The sequence below is a fragment of the Malaclemys terrapin genome, chromosome 4, assembly GCF_027887155.1.
Source record: "Malaclemys terrapin pileata isolate rMalTer1 chromosome 4, rMalTer1.hap1, whole genome shotgun sequence".
NCBI lineage: Eukaryota > Metazoa > Chordata > Testudines > Emydidae > Malaclemys > Malaclemys terrapin.
This window is the reverse complement of record NC_071508.1, coordinates 122,616,581-122,641,818: the sequence shown is the minus strand read 5'-3', so window position 1 is coordinate 122,641,818 and position 25,238 is coordinate 122,616,581. Positions and strand designations below refer to the sequence as shown.

General features: G+C 40.0%; 1 protein-coding gene across 7 annotated transcripts in view; it reads right to left on the bottom strand.

Moving 5' to 3' along the window:
* Positions 1 to 25,238, bottom strand: part of DGLUCY (D-glutamate cyclase) — a 108,115-nt gene that overhangs the window by 61,160 nt on the left and 21,717 nt on the right. For all 7 annotated transcript variants that reach the window (XR_008444750.1, XM_054026214.1, XM_054026215.1 and 4 more), the window contains exons 2-4: positions 14,457 to 14,568; positions 5,736 to 5,889; positions 1,193 to 1,391 (exon numbers count right to left, since the gene is read on the bottom strand). Coding sequence is in view for 6 of the 7 variants with exons in the window: in XM_054026214.1 (XP_053882189.1) it covers positions 1,193 to 1,391; positions 5,736 to 5,889; positions 14,457 to 14,559 (456 nt within the window). In the remaining variant the exon portion in view is untranslated. The remainder of the gene's footprint in view (positions 1 to 1,192; positions 1,392 to 5,735; positions 5,890 to 14,456; positions 14,569 to 25,238) is intronic.

Sequence of the window (25,238 nt, the reverse complement as noted above, 5' to 3'; positions counted from 1 at the left end):
AGCAGGAATTGAAGAACTACCAAGGCTTATTTTCAGTTCTGAAATAACTATGCACCCTTGAATTTACAAGAGGCACATTTTAACATACATTTTTAAAGGATTTTGAGTAATATTGTAACTAGCATCCAATGAAAATAATCCATTTCCTATAATAATCAATAGTGAATAAACCAGGCATTCTACCCTTCAGCTCTTGTAATTAACATGTATGACAGTGAATATCTTCTGCACCATTAATTATATTCTAAGAGCTAAATCCTTAATTTGGCATATGCAGCACAAATCTTGGTAAACCCAGATATACTGTGGACCCCAGATATGTAGCCTTAACTGCTGTTTTTTTTCTCCTTCTATTGGGGGAAGGGGTAAAAAGCATAAAGAAACAGATCTATTGGCCACAACTCTCCATGCATGCTAAAATGCAGAGAAACTGCATATAGCAGAGTTTGCAGAGATCCTACAGATCTACCCACCCCAAAACTGGCAATATTCTATTTCCATAGTTCCATTGGGTCAGGGCCTTTCCTGTCCATGGAAGAGGAGCCACAGATTGGTCCTAAGAAATTTTAATTTTGAGTCATGTCCACTTAGAAACACAAATCTAGGTTATAAAGATAAAATGTCATTCCAAGTTAATTTGTCATTTAAGATATGATAAGCAAACCAACAAATAATACTGTCTGCACAGGTAATGTTTAATAAAAGGTATCAGATTTCAATTAAAGTATAGAGGAATAATAGTTAAGGATCATTCATAGGTCTACATTCAAAGGTAGCATTTATTTTATCTTGATATTGCCATTACTGCAATAAATAGTGATATTTTTAAATTCTAGAATGTAATAAACACAATTAGACAAATTCTTCTTTGTAAACAACTTCACGTATTTTCTCCAACCTGAAGACTAACATAGGCTCTCACTGTGAGAGTGATTTTTTCTTCTCATTGAGACCAAGAAAACAGAAACAAGCATGTTGAATGATAACCCAAGGTGAAACAAAAATCCATTGCATAGTACACTCAACCTTTTAACTAAACAGCAAATCCATGTGGAAATACTAAAAGTGGTTTAATAATAGTCAATATTGTGTGTATTGGAGATGGTCTGCAGTACAGGTTTCAGTGTACAAAAATGTGCTGATGTAACCCTATCTGAACCTCGATGTAATTTAACAATTATTGTGTTCTTACCTTGTACATGCTTACGTTGCATTTCTGCTCAACGTTCCTTAGAGGAACACCAACCTTGTGGGCTGCCTTTTCAAATGAGAAGCTGCAGCCTAAGTAAAAAGTCACCATGTCTTTAAGCTGATCAAAATAATCCTTTAGGCTTGTCGAAGTGCCAGTACAAGCTCCATACTCATATATCCTGTATTGTTGGCAATCAGTTCTAATGAAATAAAGAAAGAGCTATACTGTCACAATTATCACAATTTTTTTTTAAGCAAAATAAATTATTATATGAAGAAATGTTGGCTAAATTGACATTCATGAAGTGTTAAAGCTCAGGATTTTTCCTGTTCTGTCCATTTCTTTTTCTTCTTGGTGATAGTGTAACCAACACAAAAAAAACTGGTTAATCTACCTTGCTGTAACTGTTGACCTTTAATATGGGTTGCACATGTCTGTTCCACTGTAGGTGTGAGTGCACCCTGTGCACAGATGTTAAAGATTTTTTTCCCCTCAGTGGCACCAGTCGGTGTGGCTTGAGAGCCCTCTGTCACCATGCACCACTGCATGCTGGTATAAGAGAGCAGAGCTGCCACTGACCCGCCACAGTTCCTTTGTACCAGACAAACTCCAATAGAGAGGGGACGGTGGGAGGGTCATGGAGTGGACATATGGAACACATCTTGAAGAATAACAATTAAAGAAAGGAAGGTAACTGGTTTTTATTCTTTGAGTGATTGCACATGTCCACGCCACTGTAGGTGACTCAAAAGCAAACATGCAAGGAGGTGGATTCAGAGTCTACCTGAACAGTGATTGTAAGATAGCCTGTCCAAAACTGGCATTATCTCTGGACCAGTGGTTCTCAACCTATTTACCACTGTGAGCCACATATGCAGCTCTCTCTGTGTTATGTGGGCCGAATCCACACAATATATATACTACCTCTATGGTCCTGAAGCTGTCACATGGGCAACAGCTGTGTGTTAATTGGGCTGCGGGCTGAGAACAACTGATCTTGACTGACAGAAATGGCATAATGAGATGCAAAAGTGTGGACTGATGACCAAGTGGCTGCTTCACAAATGTCTATAATAGGCACTTGCGCTAAGAAAGCTGCAGAAACTGTCTGCGCAGTAGTAGAATGCGCCAGCTCTCTAGTTGGTGGGATTATATTAACCAGTTGGTAGCATAAATGAATGCATGAAGAGATCCAGGAGGAGATTCTCTGAGTGGAAACTGGTTGGCCCATAGCTCTGTCTGCAACTGTTACAAACAATTTCATACAGGATCTAAAAGATTTAGTTCGTGCCAGGTAGAAAGCTAAAGCCCTTCTTCTCACATCCAAGAGTGAAGCTTTTCCTCATCCGTATGTGCATCGTGTTTCAGACAGAACATGGGCAAACAGATTGCTTGATTAACATGAAAATTAGAGACTACTTTTGTGAGAAATTTTGGGTGAGGGTGAAGATAAACTTTATCCTTATGGAAAACTGTATGGGCGGCTCTGACATCAGAGTTTTCAACTCACCCACCCTTCTGGCTGAGGTAATTGCCACCAGAAATGCTACCTTCATGGAAAGGTGAAGGAGGGAGCAAGTTGCAAGGGGCTCAAAGGGTGTTCCCATGAATTTTGCTAGGACTGAGTTCAAAAGATCCCAAGATGGGATGGGGTCTCGTACGTGTGGGTGTAATCTGACCAAGCCCTTTAAGAATCAGGTGATGATGGGGTTAGAGAAAAGGGATCTATTATCCACCAAGGCATGGAAGGCTGAAATAGATGCCAGATGCACCCTTATAGAACTAATTGCAATACTCTGTTTTAAATCTAGAAGATAGTCCAGCATGAGGTTCAGGGGCCCTGCTCTGGAAATACACCATTCCTATGACGATCAAATGGAGAAGTGCTGCCATTTAGCCAGGTAAATGTTCCTAGTTGAGGGTTTTCTGCTACTCTGAAGCACTTTCTGAATGTCCCTTGAGCAGCCATAAAGCATCCATGCTGTCAGATGGAAAGTTTGGATGTTGGGATGGAGTAGGTGCCCATGGTCCTGGGAAATGATGTCTGGATCCAACAGGAGAGACAGAGGAGGCTTCACTGACAAGGATAATAGGATTGAGTACCCAGTGTTGAGGAGGCTATTCTGGTGCTATGAGGATGAGGTGAGCATGGTCTTGTTTCTCTTTGAAGATGACCCTGGGAAGTAAAGGAATCAGAAGGAAAGCATACACAAGGGATTCCTTCCAGGACAGGAGAAAAGCATCTGTCAGCGAGCCTGGGCTGAACCTCCCCAGGAACAGAACTGATGGCATTTTCTGTTGGTTCGTATTGCAAACAGGTCCACTTGGTGAGTCTCCCAGAGTTGGAAGATGGACCTGGCCATGTCTGGACATAGTGATCACTCATGATGATCAGAGAAGGATCTGCTCAGCTGATTCGCTAACATGTTCTGTTTCCCTGGAAGGTAGGCAGCTCTGAGATAAATTGAGGCTATACAGAAGTCCAAAGGCAAATTGACTCCTGGCACTGTTGGTTTGACCATGTTCCTTCTTGTCTGTTTATGTAAGGCATGGGCATCAAATTGTCTGTCAGAATTAATAATTTTTTCCCCACTACTTGGGAGAGGAAGGCCAAGCAGGCTAGACGTACCACTCTTAACTCCCTAACATTTATGAGAGTCTCTAGATCTTGAGATGACCGAAGACCTTGAGTCTGCAGGAACCCCATATGAGCTCTTCAGACCACTGAAGACACATCTGTGACCAGATTGAGGTTTGATAGCAGGGAGAGAAAGGGAATCCTCAGGCAAACTTTCAGAGGGTCCATCTATCAATCCAGAGATGACAAAACTAACATAGAGATGTAGTCTAGTGTGTCAAACTACACAGGTACATACTACCATATGGCCTGGAAAACTGAGGCAGCTATGTACTGTTACCAGAGGGTATGTTCTCAGTTGCAGTACTAGGTCTTGTAAAGTTGTAAACTTGTAAAGTGATAGAAAGGTCTTGGCCTTTGTGGAGTCTAAGACTGCCCTGATGAACTCTATTGTCTATAATGAGTTCAGGGTTGATTTGTCTCAATTTAGTAGGAGCCCCAGTGCAAAGAATGTGGACAGGACAGTGGATATAGCAGGCAGGTCTTGAGCCTTGGACCGACCTTTGATCAACCAGTCATCCAGGTACAGGAACAAACAGGGACACCTGATTTTCACAGATGAGCTGCTGCAACTGCCACGCACTTCATGAACACCCAAGGAACAGCTGACAGCCCCAATATAAGCACCATGAACTGATAATTGCAACCATTCGCCAGGAATCTGAGAAGCTTCTGATGGTCATGGCATATTGCAACATGGAAGCAAGCGTCCATTAAGTCAAGGGCAGAGTACCAGTCCCGCTGTTCCAGGGAAGGAATAATTGAAGCTAGGGTAACGATACAGAATTTTATTTTCTTCAGGAATTTGTTCAACTCTCCTAGATCTAAAATAGGTCTGAGACCCTCATTTGTCCTGGGGGATGAGGAAGTAGCAGAAATAGATGCCCTTCCTCCTGAGGTACAATGGGACTTCCTCTATGGCCTCTGCCTGAAGAAAACATTAGACTTCCTATAGAAGGGCAATTTCGAGAGAGTGGTTTCTGAAGAGGGATTGGGAAGGGGCCATGTTTAAGCACTAAAATTGTCTAAAACTAAGTATAACTAACAAAATACTAATTTACAACAGTATTTGTATGCAGAAAAGAGTGAGGGAAGCACTTGTTACTTTAAGTCTGGATCACTCTGACAACCGTCACTGGCGGTAAGAAGAATCTGAGCAGGTCAGGGAAGACTGCGCTCTCTTATACCAGCATGCAGTAGTGCCTGGCAACAGAGGGCACTTGAGCCACCCTGCTGGGTACTACTGAGGGGAAAAAAATCTCTGACATCTGTGTGTGGGGCATGTGCACAACCATAGTGGAATGTGGAATCACTCAAAGAACAGTAAAAGCCTGCTTGTCCTACACAACTGCATATTAAGCCAGAAACCTCGTGCACACATTCAAGCCATCTACACATTTTATTCTTACTAGGCAAATGCCCCTGAGACTGATCTCCTTCTCATGAGCATTACAAAATTATGTTCTTCAGAGTTCTGACTTTTGCTCTGACTGCTTGCTCCAGAAGTCAGTCTCCTAACCCCTTCTGAGCAATGTAGAGTAACCATGTCAGTGCTGCTATTGGATAAAGCAGAAATGGGGAAAAATACTATAGGCTAACTCTGAGGTCTACTATTGAGAGATCTTTGCAACTAAACATAACTTCATTTTTTGGATCACTGAAACAATTGAAATGTTGACAACATGGATTGTAAAGGGGTGTTTTGTCAAAAACAAGGATAATGGGCCAAATTCTATGCCACTGCATCAGTCCATTTACTTCAGTTGCAAAGGTATAACTGAAAGCAAGTTGGGCTCATTGTGCACAAAGCTATGGATGGTCTGCACTCTGGAAAATGTTATCTTCCAATAATGTCCAGTATCAATATCAGACCTGTTTGACAGCTGGAAAGACTTCCACACTTACCTGATATCAGAATTGCTGCTCAGAGAAGGACATTTCCATTCACCTGGTTTACTTCTGTACAGCAGTGGGAGAGGTCCATCATTTGCATGGCAAAACTTTTCAAAGTCATCAGCAAGGGATTTGTGCAAAATCACAACATTTGCCAGTTTATAGCCTTAAAGTATTAAAGGGAACAATTATCAGCTACTCATTCAATTGTTAATATATGTGACAGTAATATTTCTGTATGGATCTTACCTAGAGAAGAGATTCTTCTCCCTTGAAAAAGAGAATTTTTAAATATAATACAGACTACTATAATTAAATAAAATTTCAATGTTTTTGGAAAGACTGTTTATAAAATCACTCCTAGATATGTCAATGTCTACTGCAATCATTTTAGTAGTGTACGTACTTGGCATTCACTGGTTTGAGAGGGTCGCTTTTCTCTAATAAGCTATTTTATGGGGAAACCAGAAGCCTACAATGACTTTGATTAAATAGTCTGGCAAATGGATGTGTTATAGAATAGATTATCTTATTTGATGTAAATATTGGCAATGGAAATAAAAAAAGAGTACAATACTTTGTGCATATATCATTTTATTTTTCTTGTGTTAATGCAAAACTGCAACTCAAAACCAGTCTAATAAGTAAAGATCTTTCATTACACAGCCCATTTTTCAATGACATTTGAAACTTAGCCTTGGAAATGTACTTTGGGTTGCAATTTAGCACACAGGATTTTCTCCTAGGAATGAAATTTTGTCTGTTAGGTTAGATTCAAGTCATTTCAACTATTTCTAAAATATAGGAGGGAAAATAATAGAATTGTTACAGATTCAGACACGTCTGCAATCGACTCAGAACCAGCTTTAATTTAAAATATGTCATTTTTGCAAGCTGTTATTCTGTAATAGGCCTCTAGCATCTTTGAGATTTTTCAAAATGAGAACAAATGAAAAAAGCAGACATTCATCTTTAAGCAGCAACTACTAAAATCTATTAAACTACTAAAAACTACTATGTAATGCTCATTGACTACAACAGGGATGCAGTCAAAAGAGCAGGTCTGGTCTACAGTGTAAAATACACAGATTAATAGTCCCTAAAGCCCACATTTTTAAAGGTATTTAGATGTTGCTGTACTGCAGGGGTCGGCAACCTTCGGCACGCGGCCCATCAGGATAATCAGCTGGCAGGCCGTGAGACAGTTTGTTTACGTTGACCATCTGCAGGCATGGCCTCCCGCAGCTCCCAATGGCCACAGTTCGCTGTTCCCGGCCAATGGGAGCTGTAGGAACTGTACTCAGTGCTGCAACACCTAACTGATTAAGGAGCCTGTGAAGGGATTGACTTACCACTAGCATCTCCTTGTGGCCAGCCAGGCCTGGTATAGCAGCTCTTTCCCCATCAGATACCTTCTGTGGTGGTCTGCCTCTTCCTGTGACTTGGCCCCCAGGTCATTTTAAAGTCTCCCCCCCCCCGCCCTTCCAGGATAGTCAACAAATAGAAATAAGGGGAATTAACACAAATGAATCATCCCAAAATTGGGTTAAGGCTCTCTTCCTTCAGAGGGCGCTTGTCATGTTGTGGCCTAAACTGAGTTTACAAGTAATAGAAGGGAATGGTTACATCTCAAGATGAGTCAACATCTGACCCTCCCTTCCTTCATGGAGGGTCTCTCAGGCAGTGGTCATCTGGGGAGTTCCTGCCGTCAGTCAGCCCTTTCTCCAGGAGCAGAGGACTGAAGCTCTGCTTTCCTTCCTGATCTGTCATCAACTGAGATATTCTTTTCCCTCTTAAGCTACTTCCTCCAATCCTGACATCTCTCATAGATACAAGGGGAACAGCCACCCTGAGCCCATATTAGCTCATCAACACCTGTGTTGCCCCATTATTGAGTCTAAATCTCAGTTTTAAAAAGTGACTTAGGCACTTCAGAGCTTAAATCCCATTGACAATCAACAGGCTCCTAAATCAGTCAGGCATTGCAATGTTGAACACAGCAATGCCTAAATACCTTTCAAATTTGGGACTAACTGTGCCATTAGTACAGGTAATCTCTGACCTGAGGGTACACCCTTTCCAGGCCTTTGAGAAATCGGACAACCATCTCATGGGAGAAGACTGATCAGTTGTCCATCTTGGGATGGAAGGCAGAAATGGCCATCAGGTGGACCTTGATTGATGAGCGGGCTAGGCCTTGTTGATCCAGGAGCAGCAGGTACCCCAAGATAACCTGTATAGATGACTATAAAGACGGGATTTGTCATTGGGAGCACCAGATGGAGAATCGCTTCCATTTTGCAAGGTAGGTGGTTGCAGGGCTTCCTATTACTCAGTAGGACCTGCTCAGAGCATGCCTGCTCCTCCTGGTTCAACCATAGAGCTTACCGGCTGTCAGATAGAGAGAGATAAGATTTGGATGTAGCAACTGGCCATGGTCCTGGGAGATCAAGTCCGGGTGCAGTGGAAGCTGAATTGGCGCCTCCACAGACATGCTGAGGAGAGTGGTGAACCAATGCTGCGTCTGGGCCATGCCGGGTCTATGAGAAGAGCTTGCTCTTGCTTGATTTTCACCAGAACCTGTGAATCAATGGAATAGGAGGAAAGGCGCAGAACGGTGATTCATCCATTGCAACAGGATCGTGTCTGTCAGGGAGCCTGGGCTATGGCCTCGCAGAGAGCAGAACTGATTACATTTCCTGTTGATGCGGGTGGCAAACAGGTCTATAAGTGGAAACCTCCACCATTGGAAGATGTGCCTCATAATGTCCGGTCAGAGAGAACACTTGTGGTGAGAGGAGAAGAAACTGCTGAGGCGATCCGCTAGCCAGTTCTGGGTTCCCTGGTCTTACCCTACGGGGATCCCAGTAGTGGTAGGGTGAGAAGGTCCCTGGCCATTGTGAACACCTCAGGAGTTGATGGCATCACGAACTGGCTGGTGCATTGTCTACTCTGAGGTTGCTCCTCTGTAGGTGTCCAAGGAGCTTGCTGTGGCACCGGAGTTGTTGACAGTTGATGTTGTGATGCCAGGGGAGACGAGTGGTCCAGCCTGGATCTCGCTCTCTCCCTGTTCTCCTTTGGTTTCAGCACCAGAGACCTGGTCTTCTCTTGGTGCTTGCGGTGCTTCTACTTAGGCACCAGGGAGGGCGATCAGTGCCAAGACTCCAAGGTCGATGGATGAGTGCTTTGCACAGAAGCTGAGGTGCTTGGTGCTGAGTTCGAGCGCGGCTCCAAAGCCTGTCTTAAGGTTGCCTCCATGCGGAGGGCCTTCAGTTGAGCCTCTCGGTCCTTCTTGCTCCAGAGTCTGAAGTCCCTGCAGATTTGGCAGCAGTCTTTCCTATGAGCTTCCCCCAGGTACTTGAGACAGCTCAAGTTGGGGTCGCTCCAAGGCATAGGCTTACTGCAGGCAGCGCAGGGCCTAAAACCCGGCGACCGAGGCATGCCCCAGCACCGGGAAGGCGGACAACCCTGAAAGTTAAGTGCAGAAGCGTCTGAGCTATTTAAAACCTAAAACTACTCTAACTACTAACCATAACAACTACTTACACTAAAACTGGTATGAAAAAACCACTAGGAGAGAATTGCCTAAGTAATGAAGGATTCAAGCCAACCGTCACAGGTGGTAAGAAGGAACTGAAGGGGAACGCGGCTGGCAGAGCCCTTTATACCGGTGCCATGTGTGCATGGCACCAGAGGGCACTAGAGCAAACCCGATGGATATCATTGGGGAAAAATTTCTGGCAACTGTGCTTGGGGCATACACACACCTATGTGGGAATGGACATGTGCAAGTACTTGAAGAATAAATAGTGCACTTGGCCCATCAGAGGACTGCAGGTTACTGTCACTCTGGGTCCTCTGGGTGGTATTTCCTGTGGTGCCTATTCTCCACAGTGATCCCTGGACATGGGACTGCATGCCGTTCCAGTGGCACTCTGGGAACTTCAGCTGTCCCAAGCTCTGCAGACCTGAGTTCCGGTTCATGGATCCTTATACAAACTGAAATATCTGAGATGTGATAGAAGTGAATGTTCTTTACATAAAGGAAAAAATATCAATATTAATTTAACATCCTAGGCCTGACCTAAACTGACAAAAGCCAGGAAACCAAGAGACAAGGCTACCTACTCCGCTTTTAAAGGAAAATTGCCAAGCAAAGGTGAGAATTGAGGTATGCACAAATTTATGTAATGAATGCTCCTCCCCCACCCCAATCCAATCTCTAGGGAGTATTCAGCACAGAAATAAATTTTATTTCTAAATATACATATTAACTACAGAAATAAATTTATTACTAAATAAAAGTACTAAATTTTAATACTAACCATATTTAATACTAAATGTAAATAAATATATTAAATTTAATACTAAATTTAAACATTTCCCCCCTCTGAAGACCACTGATATGTCCTGCTTTGCTGAAGATATTCCAGAAAGCATTAATTCATGCTTTTATTGAGCAGAGATGTAGATGAACACATGAAGTTAAAAACACCAATCAAACCATCTGACATCATGCATCCATAGCTTACAAATCTACTATAAATTCAGGAAATGAAGGTTACTAGAATTCTTCAAGAAGGATTCTGCATATTAACACTCTTGGGAGGTGCCAAACGGTGTAGCATGAACAGTGGAACTTGCTGGTAGTAATGCCTATTAAAGGCTCACGCGTCCCTCCTACAACCTATCAGTATTCAAGCACATTTGGAGGGTGTGGCTATAAAGGGGGGCATGTTGCCAGCTGCTCCCTCAGTTCCTTCCACTGCTAGGGCAGAGTATAACAGTATTACTTAATTAAGACTACACAGAGGAGGGGAAGGCGGGCAGGGAATGTGAATATGCTGAGTCTTGAAGAACTCTGGTTACACGTAAGTAACCTTCATTTCTTCTTTGAGTGTCCTCTGCATATTTCCATTCTTGAAATAGCTTGGCAAGCAGTTATTTCAAGAATGGATGGAGGGATGCTGAGTCCTAATTAACAAGGATTGAAGTACTGCTCTGCTAAATGGAGCATTAGGTCTGTCTGTCAAATCTAACACATGATGTTTAGTGAAAATGTGAATTGAATCCCAAGTGGCAGCTTTGCAATATTTTAATAAGGGGAACATGCCTAGCACATGTTGCAGATGTAGCAACTGCTCTTGTAAAGTGAGTCCTAATAGCAGCAGAAGGAAAGAAGGAAGAAATGTTATAAGACTCATCTATACATTGACTAATTCATCTAGACCAGGACTGGGCAGAAATAGCTTGACCCTTACAGTGTCCAGCATGGGAAATAAACAGTTTTGGAGAAGTGCTAAAAGCCTTAGTCCTGCCCAGATAATATGCTAAAACACTCTCTGTAGCTAAATAATGCAATCTTGATTCAACTTTATGTGCATTGAGTCTAGGCATGAAAACTGATAAGTCAATATACTAAATAACATGAAAATCTGACCATATTTTAGGAAAAAATTTGAGGTGAGGTCTAAGAACCACACAGTCTTTCTGAAAAACGGTATAAGGAGGAAGATATTGCATTGCACATAATGCATTGCTGACCTTTTGTCCGTGGCAACTTGAACCACTGAGTTGTGCCCTTGTGGAAGGAATGACTTGAGAGCTAGGCACGGTTCTAATGTATTTATATGTAAATTTGAGTCTTGGTGATTCTAAATGCCTCAAATAAATAAATTATTGAGACATGTACCCAACCCACTTTGAAAAGTATCTGATGTAACTATTACAGTAGAGGATGGGAGTTCAACAAAACTCCTTTGAGAACATTTTCTGGTCTCAGCCACCACATTAGAGATATTTGGATATTTCTTGGAAGAGTGACTATCTTGAACATACTGTCCATAATGGGTTTGAAATTCCTTGATTCCCAGTATTGAAGTGCCTTCATTCTGAGCCTGGCGTATGGTGTCACATATATTATTGAGGCGATGAAGCCTAATAAAATCAAGTATATCATTTTTTGAGAGAGCTCCTGAAGTAATCTCTGAATACTGGAGTGCAACTTCATGATTGGAATGTTAAAATCAGTGGTTATAACCTATTTAGGAAGGATCCAGTGAGCAAAAGCGGAGGGAGAGTGGCACTCTGCGTCAAAAATGGCATAACTTGTTTCCAAGTCACTGATAACTCAGACGAAAATGATCATGAATGCTTATTGGATCAATGTCCTAACAGACTAAGGACAAGATAGATACAAATAAGGTAGGTTTCAGAGTAACAGCCGTGTTAGTCTGTATCCGCAAAAAGAAGAACAGGAGTACTTGTGGCACCTTAGAGACTAACAAATTTATTAGAGCATAAGCTTTCGTGGACTACAGCCCACTTCTTCGGATGCATATAGAATGGAACATATATTGAGGAGATATATATACACACATACAGAGAGCATAAACAGGTGGGAGTTGTCTTACCAACTCTGAGAGGCCAATTAATTAAGAAAAAAAAAAAACAACAACTTTTGAAGTGATAATCAAGCTAGGCCAGTACAGACAGTTTGATAATAGGTGTGAGAGTACTTACAAGGGGAGATAGAGTCAATGTTTGTAATGGCTCAGCCATTCCCAGTCCTTATTCAAACCGGAGTTGATTGTGTCTAGTTTGCATATCAATTCTAGCTCTGCAGTCTCTCTTTGGAGTCTGTTTTTGAAGTTTTTCTGTTGTAATATAGCCACCCGCAGGTCTGTCACTGAATGACCAGACAGGTTAAAGTGTTCTCCCACTGGTTTTTGAGTATTTTGATTCCTGATGTCAGATTTGTGTCCATTAATTCTTTTGCGTAGAGACTGTCCGGTTTGGCCAATGTACATGGCAGAGGGGCATTGCTGGCACATGATGGCATATATCACATTGGTAGATGTGCAGGTGAACGAGCCCCTGATGGTATGGCTGATGTGATTAGGTCCTATGATGATGTCACTTGAATAGATATGTGGACAGAGTTGGCATCGGGGTTTGTTACAAGGATAGGTTCCTGGGTTAGTGGTTTTGTTCAGTGATGTGTGGTTGCTGGTGAGTATTTGCTTTAGGTTGGGGGGTTGTCTGTAAGCGAGGACAGGTCTGTTTCCCAAGATCTGTGAGAGTAAAGGATCATCTTTCAGGATAGGTTGTAGATCTCTGATGATGCGCTGGAGAGGTTTTAGTTGGGGGCTGAAGGTGACAGCTAGTGGTGTTCTGTTATTTTCTTTGTTGGGCAAAGAGAGACTGCAGAGCTAGAATTGATATGCAAACTAGACACAATCAACTCCGGTTTGAATAAGGACTGGGAATGGCTGAGCCATTACAAACATTGACTCTATCTCCCCTTGTAAGTACTCTCACACCTATTATCAAACTGTCTGTACTGGCCTAGCTTGATTATCACTTCAAAAGTTTTTTTTTTTTCTCTTAATTAATTGGCCTCTCAGAGTTGGTAAGACAACTCCCACCTGTTTATGCTCTCTATATGTGTGTATATATATCTCCTCAATATATGTTCCATTCTATATGCATCCGAAGAAGTGGGCTGTAGTCCACGAAAGCTTATGCTCTAATAAATTTGTTAGTCTCTAAGGTGCCACAAGTACTCCTGTTCTTCTTTTTACAAATAAGGTATTAACTGATGTTTGCTACAGGACATAAAATCACACAATGGAACAGGATGACCAGCTCCTTATGCACCTATCTATAATGTGTGTGTGGCGGGGGGGTGGGGAAGAGAAGCTACATGATCATGGGGAAATTCAGATTGAATGACAGATGCTGGAGGTCTCATGCTGCCACTAATAAAACATCCTTAACTGTCTAAATATTATAGATGACAATTTTCTAACTCAAAACATTTTCCACCCAACATGGGGAAATTCTATATTAGATCTCATTTTGACATAAAAAGGAACTGATCACAGACATAAAAGTATTGATCACTTAGGTTCAAGTGATCATGACTTGATCACATTTATAATGTGTAAACAGAATAAAGTCCAGACCAGTAATTAATATACACTTGGTGCTTTAAAAGGGGCAAGTCCACTGACATTACAGGGAGCTTCTGGGTGCTCTGAAGTTTTAAAAATGAAGCCATTTAAATGAGTTAAGATTAGGGTGACCCGATGTCCTGATTTTATAGGGACAGTCCCAATTTTTGGGTCTTTTTCTTATATAGGCTCCTATTACACCCCACCCCCGTCCCAATTTTTCACATTTGCTGTCTGGTCACCCTAGTTAAGATGGATTTGGGAGCCTAACTTTAGACACCCAGAATTTTAAAAAGAACCCAAGTGAAATAGATACAAACGTCCTGTTGACTTTCCGTTGGACTTTTGTCCAACTTTTTTAGGGATTCAAACAAAAAATAACTCTGTCACATCTCCTTTGCAGTTTATTCTGTCTTCTCTGATTTTATATATCTGACTATGAACTAAATGGAAGGACATTCCTCGTTATGTATCTTTGTACAGCACTAAGCACATTGTCAATGCTTTATGAATAAAAATAATTTGGTTTCAGGATTCTGGTTTGGACCCATCTCTAGGTCAACTAACAGTAATTTTAAAAAAATCTATTATTATTTATTATACCAAAGATAATCTCTATCAGCCAATCAGGTTAACAGAAAATTGACAGTTATTCCCTGAAAATGGTTTTCATAAAATTAAATAATCTATTTCACTTATATGCTTTTGAAAAATCCTGGCCATTTATTATCTAGGAATTGGACTTACGTGTCCACCTACAGCTGTTGTGTTCACTTACCCTTAGCCATGCCAGAAGTATTACTTATATTGAGTTTGTTGAATCGAATTAGACTTCTGACTGCAAGGGGAAGAAGAGATCTCAAGCCTCCTGTAAAAAACATTTCTTCATCCTTGAACAGAAGAATGCTACAATTACTATATTATAAACTTAAAAATACAGCAAATGCATTTTACTATTGCTTTAAAATCAAATGTGTCAGTTTCAAGGTTTGTGTTTCCTCTTAATGTTCTACCATGTTTCCTCTCTATTTGCAATTCCCAGTCTCAAAACAAAATGCAAATCACAAACTCAAAGGGTTGATTCACTGATGGTTAGTGACTAAGCAGAGGCTGAATCTCCTAATGAATTAGCCACTGAGGTTCAATTTATCAGTCTGATTGCAATGTAAAATCTAGTTAGCTATAGTGAGGCAACATATAGACTTTATTCATTTTGGTAAGTGTTTAACTTCTGAAGTTTTTGGTGGTTCCCAAAACCTTTTTGAGACTCACAAATGCACAGCTAGATTAGTCCATCAGATTTTGATTTGTAGAACTGATTTACTAACTGAAAATGCCTTTGTAGATAGATTAGAAATTTAACTCTTTGATAATCAGATAATGTATTTTCTGAATATAATTGTAACCTTAATACTTCCCGTTCATATAGTATGATGGATACTCCTGGGTCAATTTTTCTGTTGGGGAAATTTAGGCACAGAGATGTTTAAGTGACTCATCCAAGGTTACGCAATAAGAGTTAGTCTAGACTGGGAAATATGGCTGAAGTCACACATATTACCTAACCCTGACCTATCCCTGACCTTTTGTAGATGCAGGTTAACACCTTTTACCTTGATTTAGTTAATCAGAGTCCACCCTAAGTTCCCCACTCAACCTCAACCTGCTAAGCAGACATAAAAGTTGTTAACTTGAATCTACATTAGGAAAACATTTAAGTATAGGTCAAGATAAGGTAATGTGTTAGCTAGCCTGACTTAACTTTGGACGTTTGTCCTAGTCCAGACAAACCCCAGTGCAGCAATGTCCACACTGTTATTTTTAACATGCTAGCAAGAGTCTGTATACCCAGGCTTGAAGGCTCACTCCCAGCTGCAGTGTAGACGTACCCAAAGAGAGAGGAAACTGGAAGCCAAGTCTCCTGGTTCCCAGCGCTCTGCTCTAACAACTAACCTATGCCACCTCAAGACTATGCTCAACAACTTGTTAGTAAGAAAATACCCTCCAAGTAGTCAAATTACCTTACTATTGAAGTTATTTTTAATTCTGGAGAAGCCACTATTGTTGATGTAATTCCTAAAGAAGCAATAATGGTTTTAAACATAGAAAATTCAGTGCTGTTCTTTTAAAAGTTCATGAGTTAATGTTCAACATGTTGTTATGGGTTTCTAGAAAATGGTAACTTCTGTTAAAAATCCACAGTGTTTTGTGTTATTACCATGATAATGCAAGATTCCACTCCTAAGGGGTCATACACGAACCACTTTACTTTAATAATTTATATTTCTGAGCAACTTTATTATTAATTAACTTGCACTAAGAGAGCAGATGGGTTTTGATTGTGAAATTCTGATCTGATCTTGAGTCCAAGTTTCAAAACCCCTCCTAAAGTTTTAAGTATTCTGAAGTGGGGTTCTGGTTTGGTCCACTGTGAAATTCAGATCAAGTTTTGAGTCTGGATTTTGCGCCCTTTAAGTCCAGAAGTTTGCACATGTTTATAATAGGTTGGCAGCCCAAAGGAAGGAAGGTCTGGATTTTTTTTCTTGTCTTTTAGGGATTCAAACAAACAAAAAATAACTTTGTCACATCTCCTTTGCAGTTTATTCTGTCTTCTATGATTTTATATATCTGACTGTGAACTAAATGGAAGGACATTCCTCATTATGTATCTTTGTACAGCACTAAGCACATTGTCAATGCTTTATGAATAAAAATAATTTGGTTTCAGGATTCTGGTTTGGACCCATCTCTAGATCAACTAACAGTAATTTTAAAAAATCTATTATTATTTATTATACCAAAGATAATCTCTATCAGCCAATCAGGTTAACAGAAAATTGACAGTTATTCCCTGAAAATGGTTTTCATAAAATTAAATAATCTTAATGAAACAGAATCCTCCATTAGAACCCTCCAAATTGTCTCTCTTTATATCTATTCATCTGTATTGAAGTCTACTAGAGGACTAATAGCCACAGGAACTGATAGGTCAATTAGAGAGGAAGGAAGGTCCAGTTGTTAAGGATACTAGCTTGTGATTCAGGAGACCTCAGAGTTTATTTTCTGTTCTGTCACTGTGTTGATTTTGGGCAAACCACTCATTTTTTCTGTGCCTAAGTTCCCCATTTGTACAATGGGGTTAAAAGTACTTTTTCATAAACAAACTAGGGAAATGTGATCTAGATGAAATTACTATCAGGTGGGTGCATAACTGGTTGAGAGACCATACACAAAGAGTTGTTATCAATGGTTCACTGTCAAGCTGGGAGAACATAACTAGTGAGGTCCTGTTGGGGTCTGTCCTAGGTCCAGTACTATCTGATATTTTCATTAATGACTTGGATAATGGAGTAGAGAATATGCTTATGGATGATACCAAACTTGGAGCTGCCACAAACATTTCAAGGACAGGATTAGAATTCAAGATGATCGTGACAAATTGGGAAATTGGTCTAAAATCAATAAGAAGAAATTTAATAAATGAAATGCACAATAGCTATAAAATGGAAATTACTAGTTTGGCTATAGTACTGCTGAAAAGGATCTGGGGTTATAGTGTCACTAGTTTAATTTGAATCAGCAATGTGATGCAGTTGCAAAAAAGACTAATGCCGTTCTGGGGTGTATTAACAGTGTCATATGTAAGATACAGGAAGTAATTATCCCGCTCTACTCAGCACTGCTAAAGTCTCAGTTGAACTACTGTGTCTAGTTCTGGGTGCCACACTTTCAGAAAAATATAGACAAATTGGAAAGAAGCCAGAGGAGAGCAACAAAAAGACAAAGATTTAGAAAACCTGACCTGAGAGGGAAGGTTAAAAAAAATTGGGCCTGATTAGTCTTGAGACAAGAAGAATGAGGGAGGAACGTGATAACGGTCTTCAAATATGTTAAGGGGTGTTTTAAGGAGGATGGTGACCAATTGTTGTGATAAGCATCTGTAATATTACATCTTAAATTACACTCAACACTGTGAAGGGAAGCAATACAGAAGGAACAGAGTCTCAATGGACAATTCAACAAACTTACATGGTTACTCAGTAAATGTTTGTGCACAGCTTTTTTTTAAAATATTAAATAAATGACAAACTAAATCTGTTATGGATTTATTTCTGGTCAGTGTGGATGGGACATCTAGTGCAGAAATGAATTTTGGCTCATTCCTTTATTCCTGCCTACCTCCTATTCTCCCCTCTACTACAAGGCTGATACTTAACTGCAGCAACTAGCCTTCTATTCTCCAGAGTTGTATCTCATGCTGTGCTAGAACACTTTGCAAAAGTTAGGGGAACAGAGGGGAGAGGACAAACTGGTACATGGGTATGCAAATTTCCCATTCATATTATGAACCTAGTCTCTATGTATGGCCTACAGTGTTAGTTCCTGAGGTGTTGCTGAGTTTGGGTCCCTCTGGAAGAAGTGCAGAATTCCATCCACCATGAAGGCAGATTTTAAAATTGATAAGTAAGTCGTGAAAGGCATTTGTCTCATGGAAGGTAATATTCAGCTAGAGCTAAAGCATCCTATGATGTACTATGCAAACCCCACACTGGACAAGAAGGAGTTAAGACGCAGCTCTAGGCTCAAGCAGCTTTGCCCTATCACACCTTCAGGGCATGCACAGGTTGGAAGAGAAGCAGTTTAAAAGGGGAGCAGAGCCGCTGGCAGATGAGTAAAGAGACCACAACTTCAACTCCTGAGACAAGGGCTGATTGAAAGTAAGAGTTTCCCAGATGACCCCTCCCTGAAGGCCCCTCCCTGAGGGGAGAAAGGGTGAGTCAGCCAGATTCTGATGCACTGAGGAGGAATCATTCTCCTCTATTTCTTATTAACTCAGTTTATTTGCATTAATTATCCTTGCTTTTTGTTCATGGACTACCCTGGAAGAGGAAAGATTTTAAAGTAACCTGGCTGGAGGGTCAAGTCATAGGATGAGGCAGGTGACTGCAGAGGCATAGCAGCTGTCAGCAGGAGACACTCAGTAAGGAGAGAACTGCTATTATTAGCGCTATGAAAAACTGTTGCTGCTCTTCCCAAAGCTCCATGCAAATATTCTTGGGTTCAGTCCAAACCACTTAGTTTTACCTTGTTTCTGCTTTATAAAATTACTTTTGCAGATTCTCACTCTCAGACCAGCCTAAATGGGCTAAATCCTTTAAAATGGCTTTTCTGAACTAGTGTGATAGTGGCACAGTCTTTAGCACTGAAGTATCCCTTGTATCAGACAAATGGCCATACCTCCTTAATGCTGAGGGATTTAGAAACTTGGGGGAGATGTTTGCTCCCATTTCATTAACTGTAATGGAACTGTCACTGAAGTAGTTACCATGGGCCAGATTTGTGAAGGTATTTAGATGCCTATAGATGAAGGTTGGTGCCTAGAGTAGAATTCACAAAGGGGACTTAAGCACAGCAATGCTCAGCCTATCTTTTAGGTGCCCTGATGCCAGGTGGAATTCATAACCCAAGTTAGGAACCCAGGCTCCCTATACAATGCATGGGGAGAGTTAGGTGCCTAAAAATTTGGATTCACAGAAGCTATCTACCTATTCAATTCCAGATAAGTGGGCGGGTGTAAGTCTGCCCATGTCTGAAGGCCCCTCCCCCAGCCTAAGGGGTGGAGATACTAAATCCAGGGTTTATAAATGATCAAATGCTTATAAATGTTGTATTACTGTTTTGGATGTAGTAAATTGCTTAGTTAGGCTCTTTAGGCTCTTTAGGTTTAAGTTCTTTGATCTTAATAAAAGAATTTATGGTTAAACTAGTGTCCTGAAAAGACCCTGCATAAATAATAATTCCAACTCCCTACTTTGTGTTTACCACTGGGGCTTAAGTGTGAGTTAGGCACTCAGCTGCTTGGTGGTGCCAGGTCTGAGGAGGCTATGCATGTCTGCAAGTAGAAATCTAGGTGCTATGGGGACTTTACCAGTGAAAACTTAAGTGCTTAGGAAATTTAGGTTAGGCAACGGTGAGCAGGGATTTTGAGAATCTAAATTAGGACTTAAGTGCCTGAGGTTCCCCTTCTGAATCCAACCCCATTTGGATTCACAAAAGCACCCAAGCAGGTTAGGTGCCTAATTCCCATTAAAATATAAAAAATCCTATGTATGAGATTGGGAGTGTTTAGCAGTCAGGGTTCTTGATATTAGGCAGTGATGGGAGAGTATTCTTATCTGAAGGAAGACTGATTAGCGAGCTTCTTGTTATAGGGAAGACAGGAGATCAGAGGAATTTAATCAGATGAAAAGAAACATGTATCTGTATAGGCCTCTGGGGCTTGGTGCAGGGTGGATTTGACAAATTGATTTAAATCATGATTTAAATCACTAGTCAGGACAACTCAATTTAATAATGGATTTCTATATAAAAGTGCATTTTTGTGGGCTGTTATAACCTTAATACATATTCTTCACAACTCATAGATGTAGTTTTCATTTTTAGAAGGTACACACTATACATTTTTAAAGTGATTTATTTTAAAAACTTTTCAGATTAGTTTTACAGCTATATCAGAAAATGAATGATTGTTTGGTTATTTCATTTACCAAAGGTAATTGAAGCAGATATTTATGAAGTCATTCGGAGGTGAACTATCTCCAATTCAACAGGTTAATCATTAATATTTGGAGGATTTTCTTGCCATGCTTTATTAGGAGGAGAACATCACCAGACAGACATTTAAATCGTTTTATTTAACTAAAACAACGTTTTGTATTGTGGATTTTTTTCTTCAACAGCAAACGTAATATTTTAACAAAACAAGCATATGAATTTTTGAATTTAAACATTCAAGTTTTTTAAAATCAGGTTTGTTTTTCTTAAAATTGTTTTTAACTAAAATAGTTAAATATTTAAAAAGTAATTAAATCGACTATGTCAGCCAGGTCAACGTGAGAAACTTAAGATATTGGCTTCTAAAGCTATTGGCTTCTGAAGCTAACTCAGTCGTCTTCACCTTCATTTTCCTGTTTGTTCATAATCTGGAAAAGAAAAACACACTTTCCTGCTTTTTCAGGTCCCAAACAATTTCTCAGTTTGGAACGAATTAGCCCAAAGGAAGAAAATATTCTTTCTACACCGGCAGAAGAAGCTACTGCTATTAAAAGTTTATTACTTCAACAGTCTCTGAATCCAAGTGCTTAAGTGGCTTCCACCAGTTCACTGGTGTGATTTTCTTTAAAACATCATCAGCAAACATATATTTCTTGAATGGTTTACCCTTAGCTCCGACATTTATTATAGTTGGCATTATGGAGGGATGATTGCCTGATGTCCATATCATAGCCGACTCCTCTTCTTCAGCAGTTAAGGTTTGACTCTGGTACTGAGTATTGAGAATATTTGCAAGAAAATGCGCTGGAGATAGTGCTTGTCCCATTAGTTTTTTAATGCTTGTAATTTAACTCTGTCATTGCATATTTCTCTTTTTAAGATCTCACTCAGTTCCTTCCAAATTTCAACTGCGTCAGCAATAAAACAGCTATTTCCCTGCATTTTGTTCCAGGCTACAGAAATAGGCTTTAGGGTACTCGGCATGTGTTCAACATTTCTCTGAAGCCCAATGTTGAGAACTTTGGCTGTGATGGTATCATCTATATTTTCACAATTTTGTTCACAAACTGTCATCAGATTAGGCCGGTTCTTGATTTAGTGCTCAAAACAGTCCACTACTGAGTTCCATTGCATGTCTTGTGGGAGAATTGGCTTGGTTCCTCCCACTGTTTTCAGAGCAGCTGCTGCAAAGTAGTTGTTACGGAAGTATTTTGCAATTTCAACAACATTAGACTTTATTTCTGGAACACTGAACTCTTTGGCTAGGAGGTGCACCAAATGAGTACTGCAACCGTATATTATTAGCTTGGGACTCTCTTCTAAATAATTTCTTCTCATCTTGGATACATTTGCAGCATTGTCTGTGACCAACCTGTGTACTAGACATTTAAATCTTTTTTCACAGTTTGTTATAGCTTTTACTGCTACTTGTAAGTATTCTGCTGTGTATGGCATTTCCTGATGTATCAATTGTTTCTGTAAGGAAGACATTCTCTTCTTCTGTTGTCACACAAGCACATACAACAGGATCATTGTGGACACTGCTCCACCCATCAAGACCCAGGTTATCAATTTTACCTTTAGACCTTTTGCACACTGCTCAATTTCTCTTTCAGACACTTTATCCAGCAATTTGCCTGCGACATCTGCTCTGTTGGATAGACTGTATCCTGGTCTTAATGACTGAACCATGTTAATAAAGTGTGGGTTCTCAATCATACAGAAAAGAGAGTTTGTTGCATAAACAAACGGGGCACTTTTTTCATCAATTACTTCTTTTTGTAATTTGCTGGTTCTTATCACAAACTTATCTATGGTTGTTTCTGGATGATAGAGATTTTTTTTTCTTTTTGCTACAGGTGATATACTGTGGCTAAGTGACATACATGATGTGATCGAAACACTATCATTGGCAGATAACTCTGAAACTATAGAAAATGATGGTGATCTTGAAGGTGGATAGTCTTCAGAATCCTGTATGTTGAGGATGGATTCTCCTAAACAAAATAAGTCAATGCAGTTATTTAATTATTATTACCATACTGCTCATTTAGTATTACTCATTGCATTCACTGACACTCACTACTACTTTAAAGGTGAAATTGTAAAAGGAAGACCTGCCTATTTCAGCCATTTATTTTTTTTTAATCACAACTGCATCTAAAATGATAGTACCATAGAGTAACAATTATATTTTTTGTTCAAACATGAGAATTTGAGAATAGTCCAGAAGGAAGACAGGCAGTCCTTAAGAAAAGTATGAAATAAAAAAGTTTACTAACCTTAAGATCCTGCATGTTCGGACACGTTCCTTTCATCATCTTCAACGCCGCTTCCTCCTGAGAAGGAACACTTCTCATGATGTTGTTTCATTAGGGCAACTAGGCCTTGCATTTCTTTGTTGAACTCTTTGCATTTTGCACGCATGCCTGTCTTAGCCACAGGTAGAGGAACTTCATTAAAATATTCCCAAACTGGGTCTCTTTTACAGCCTGCTGCCATTATAGGTTTTTTCTTCTAGTGAGAGAACGGCATGGTAGATCTTAAATCAATGAAGGTTACACTCAGAAAGACCTCAGGACTTCTGGAATATGCTGCTCAAATAGTTTCCCTTTTGTTTCTACTGCCTGTCCCTCCCTTCTCACATTTATCTCCAGACTTCTTCTCCTTGTCCAGATCTAATCCGCTTCCAACAATCTTCTATTCATTGAACTTTCTGAAATTTGCACTTTTAGAGAGTGGTAAGGGATTGACTCTGTGTACACAAATTTGCAGAGGGACAATAGGGTTGAGGTCTGTTATTTCTCACCCCTCTATATTATTTATTTAAAAACATTTTTGCTGTTAACAAGCATGTTATCTCTGGAGACACAAATCCACAGTTCAAGAACTGCAAAACTAAGCATCTCTGATGGTATCTTCTAGACTGAGCACTGAGTCCCATTGGATAGATAGAAAGATTAACCTAAATAATCTATACAGAAGCCCCTGGAACCCCATAAAATTGGGTCCCTAATCCATGAACTATTGGAACTCATTTACAAAACTTTTCTTAAACGTTACATGAATATATTGTCTCATACTATAAAATTAGAATTTATAATCCCTATTCCATGATTAGATAGTTTTAATTAAGATACATTATAGCTCAAAACTATCTTTAGATAGGTTTTTTCCTCAAAGAGCATTTTATCAAAAAAATCTGATTTAAATTAAAAAAATCTGATTATTTTTATTTAAAAAATAAACCATTGATTTTTATCCACCCTGGCTTGGTGTGATTCTCAGGTGGTCTGACTGGGAAATAGGAGGGGGAGGGCTTGTAGAAAGAAAGATACAACTTTTTTTATTATAAACCATTTTAAAAGTTCATAGTGGCTAATGGCTTTCAAACTCAGTTCCGTATTATGTGTGGGGTGATCAAATACTAATGCCCGGGTTTCAATATAAAACCTGTAGAAATATACTTATTTGGTTTTGCATGATAAATGTAGAACAGTAACACAGAACTTTGCTTTATAAGGCGAGTTTTGAACCTAGAAAATCCCTCAAACTACAGTTATATGCACTACCATCAAACCCCAGATGGACCCACAAAAGCAGCTGGGAACTTGTGAAGAGCAAGGCATTAGTTCTCTGTTAATAATACATCAAGGTTCACTCAGGCAGATGTCAGAAAGTTTGTGTTTCTCTTCAAAGTTTTAGAAATATTTAAGCAAACACGTACCTTTTCCTCTCTAAGGACTAGAATGGATGGCATGACGAGTTTCCTGAAGTTTGCTCACTAAACTTAAAAATTGTTAGATTGGCAGGATGTATATAAAGAGATTAGCATCTCTTTCTCTGTCCCCCTTCCACCCAAATATAGTACTAGCTTTTTCAGGTATCAGGAAGATGAAATTAATTATAAGTATTTTGAGCATAGCCAACTTCACTCTGGAAAATATTGTACAAAATGTTCCATTCACTCTGAAGAAGTAAACTGTACTATACCCAGTATTTCATTTTGGACTCTAGGAAAAATACTGCATATTCAGTGGAAGACTGTGTTAAAGTGAGCTGTTCTTAGTTACAATGGAGTTACTCCAGAATTATATTAGTATAACAGATCACAATTTTGCCCCAAATGAACAGCTTCTTATATTTCAAGATCTAATATATACCATATGGAATAATTAAAAATTTGACCTACAGTATGATTTATATGTTTTTCTAATCTTATCTAGTATACAAGAGGACACAAATCAGTGTGCTGAAAAAATATGAATAGGGTTGTCTAGGGAGTAGTCTGTGTGTATATTTAAAAAAAACAGTGACTAGTTGAAAATATTAACAAGAAAATGCACCTGCAGTTTATATATACTGTGTAGGAATGACACATGTCTGAAATGCTTTCCTTAAAAGATGAGAGAAATTGGTGTACTTCAGTGCTTCATGTCCTGTTTCTAATTGACACGCATTCCCAACAGAAACACCACCGCAACTGGCATTCCCACTGGCAGTCTCAGGGTATGTCTACACTACATATTTCGATTGTACTTAAATCGAATATGTGGAATTGATATTACAAAGTCGAACGTGTGTATCCACACTAAGGATAGTAATTCGACTTGTGAGTCCACACTAACGGGGCAAGCGTCGACATTGGAAGCAGTGCACTGTGGGCAGCTATCCCACAGTTCCCAAAGTCCCTGCTGCCCATTGGAATTCTGGGTCGAGCCCCCAGTGCCTGCTGGGGAAAAAAATGTGTCGAGGGTGGTTTTGGGTAACTGTCGTCATCCAACCGTCACTCCCGCCCTCCCTCCCTGAAAGCGCCGGCGGGCAATCAGTTCGCGCACTTTTCTGGTGAGTGACAGCGCGGACACCACAGCACTGCGAGCACGGAGCCCACTGCGACCATCACTGCAGTTATGGCCGTTGTCAACACCTCGCAGCTTATCATCCACCTTTTCCAGAGGCAGATGCTGAGAAATCGGGAGAGGAGGCTACGGCAGCGCGGTGAGGA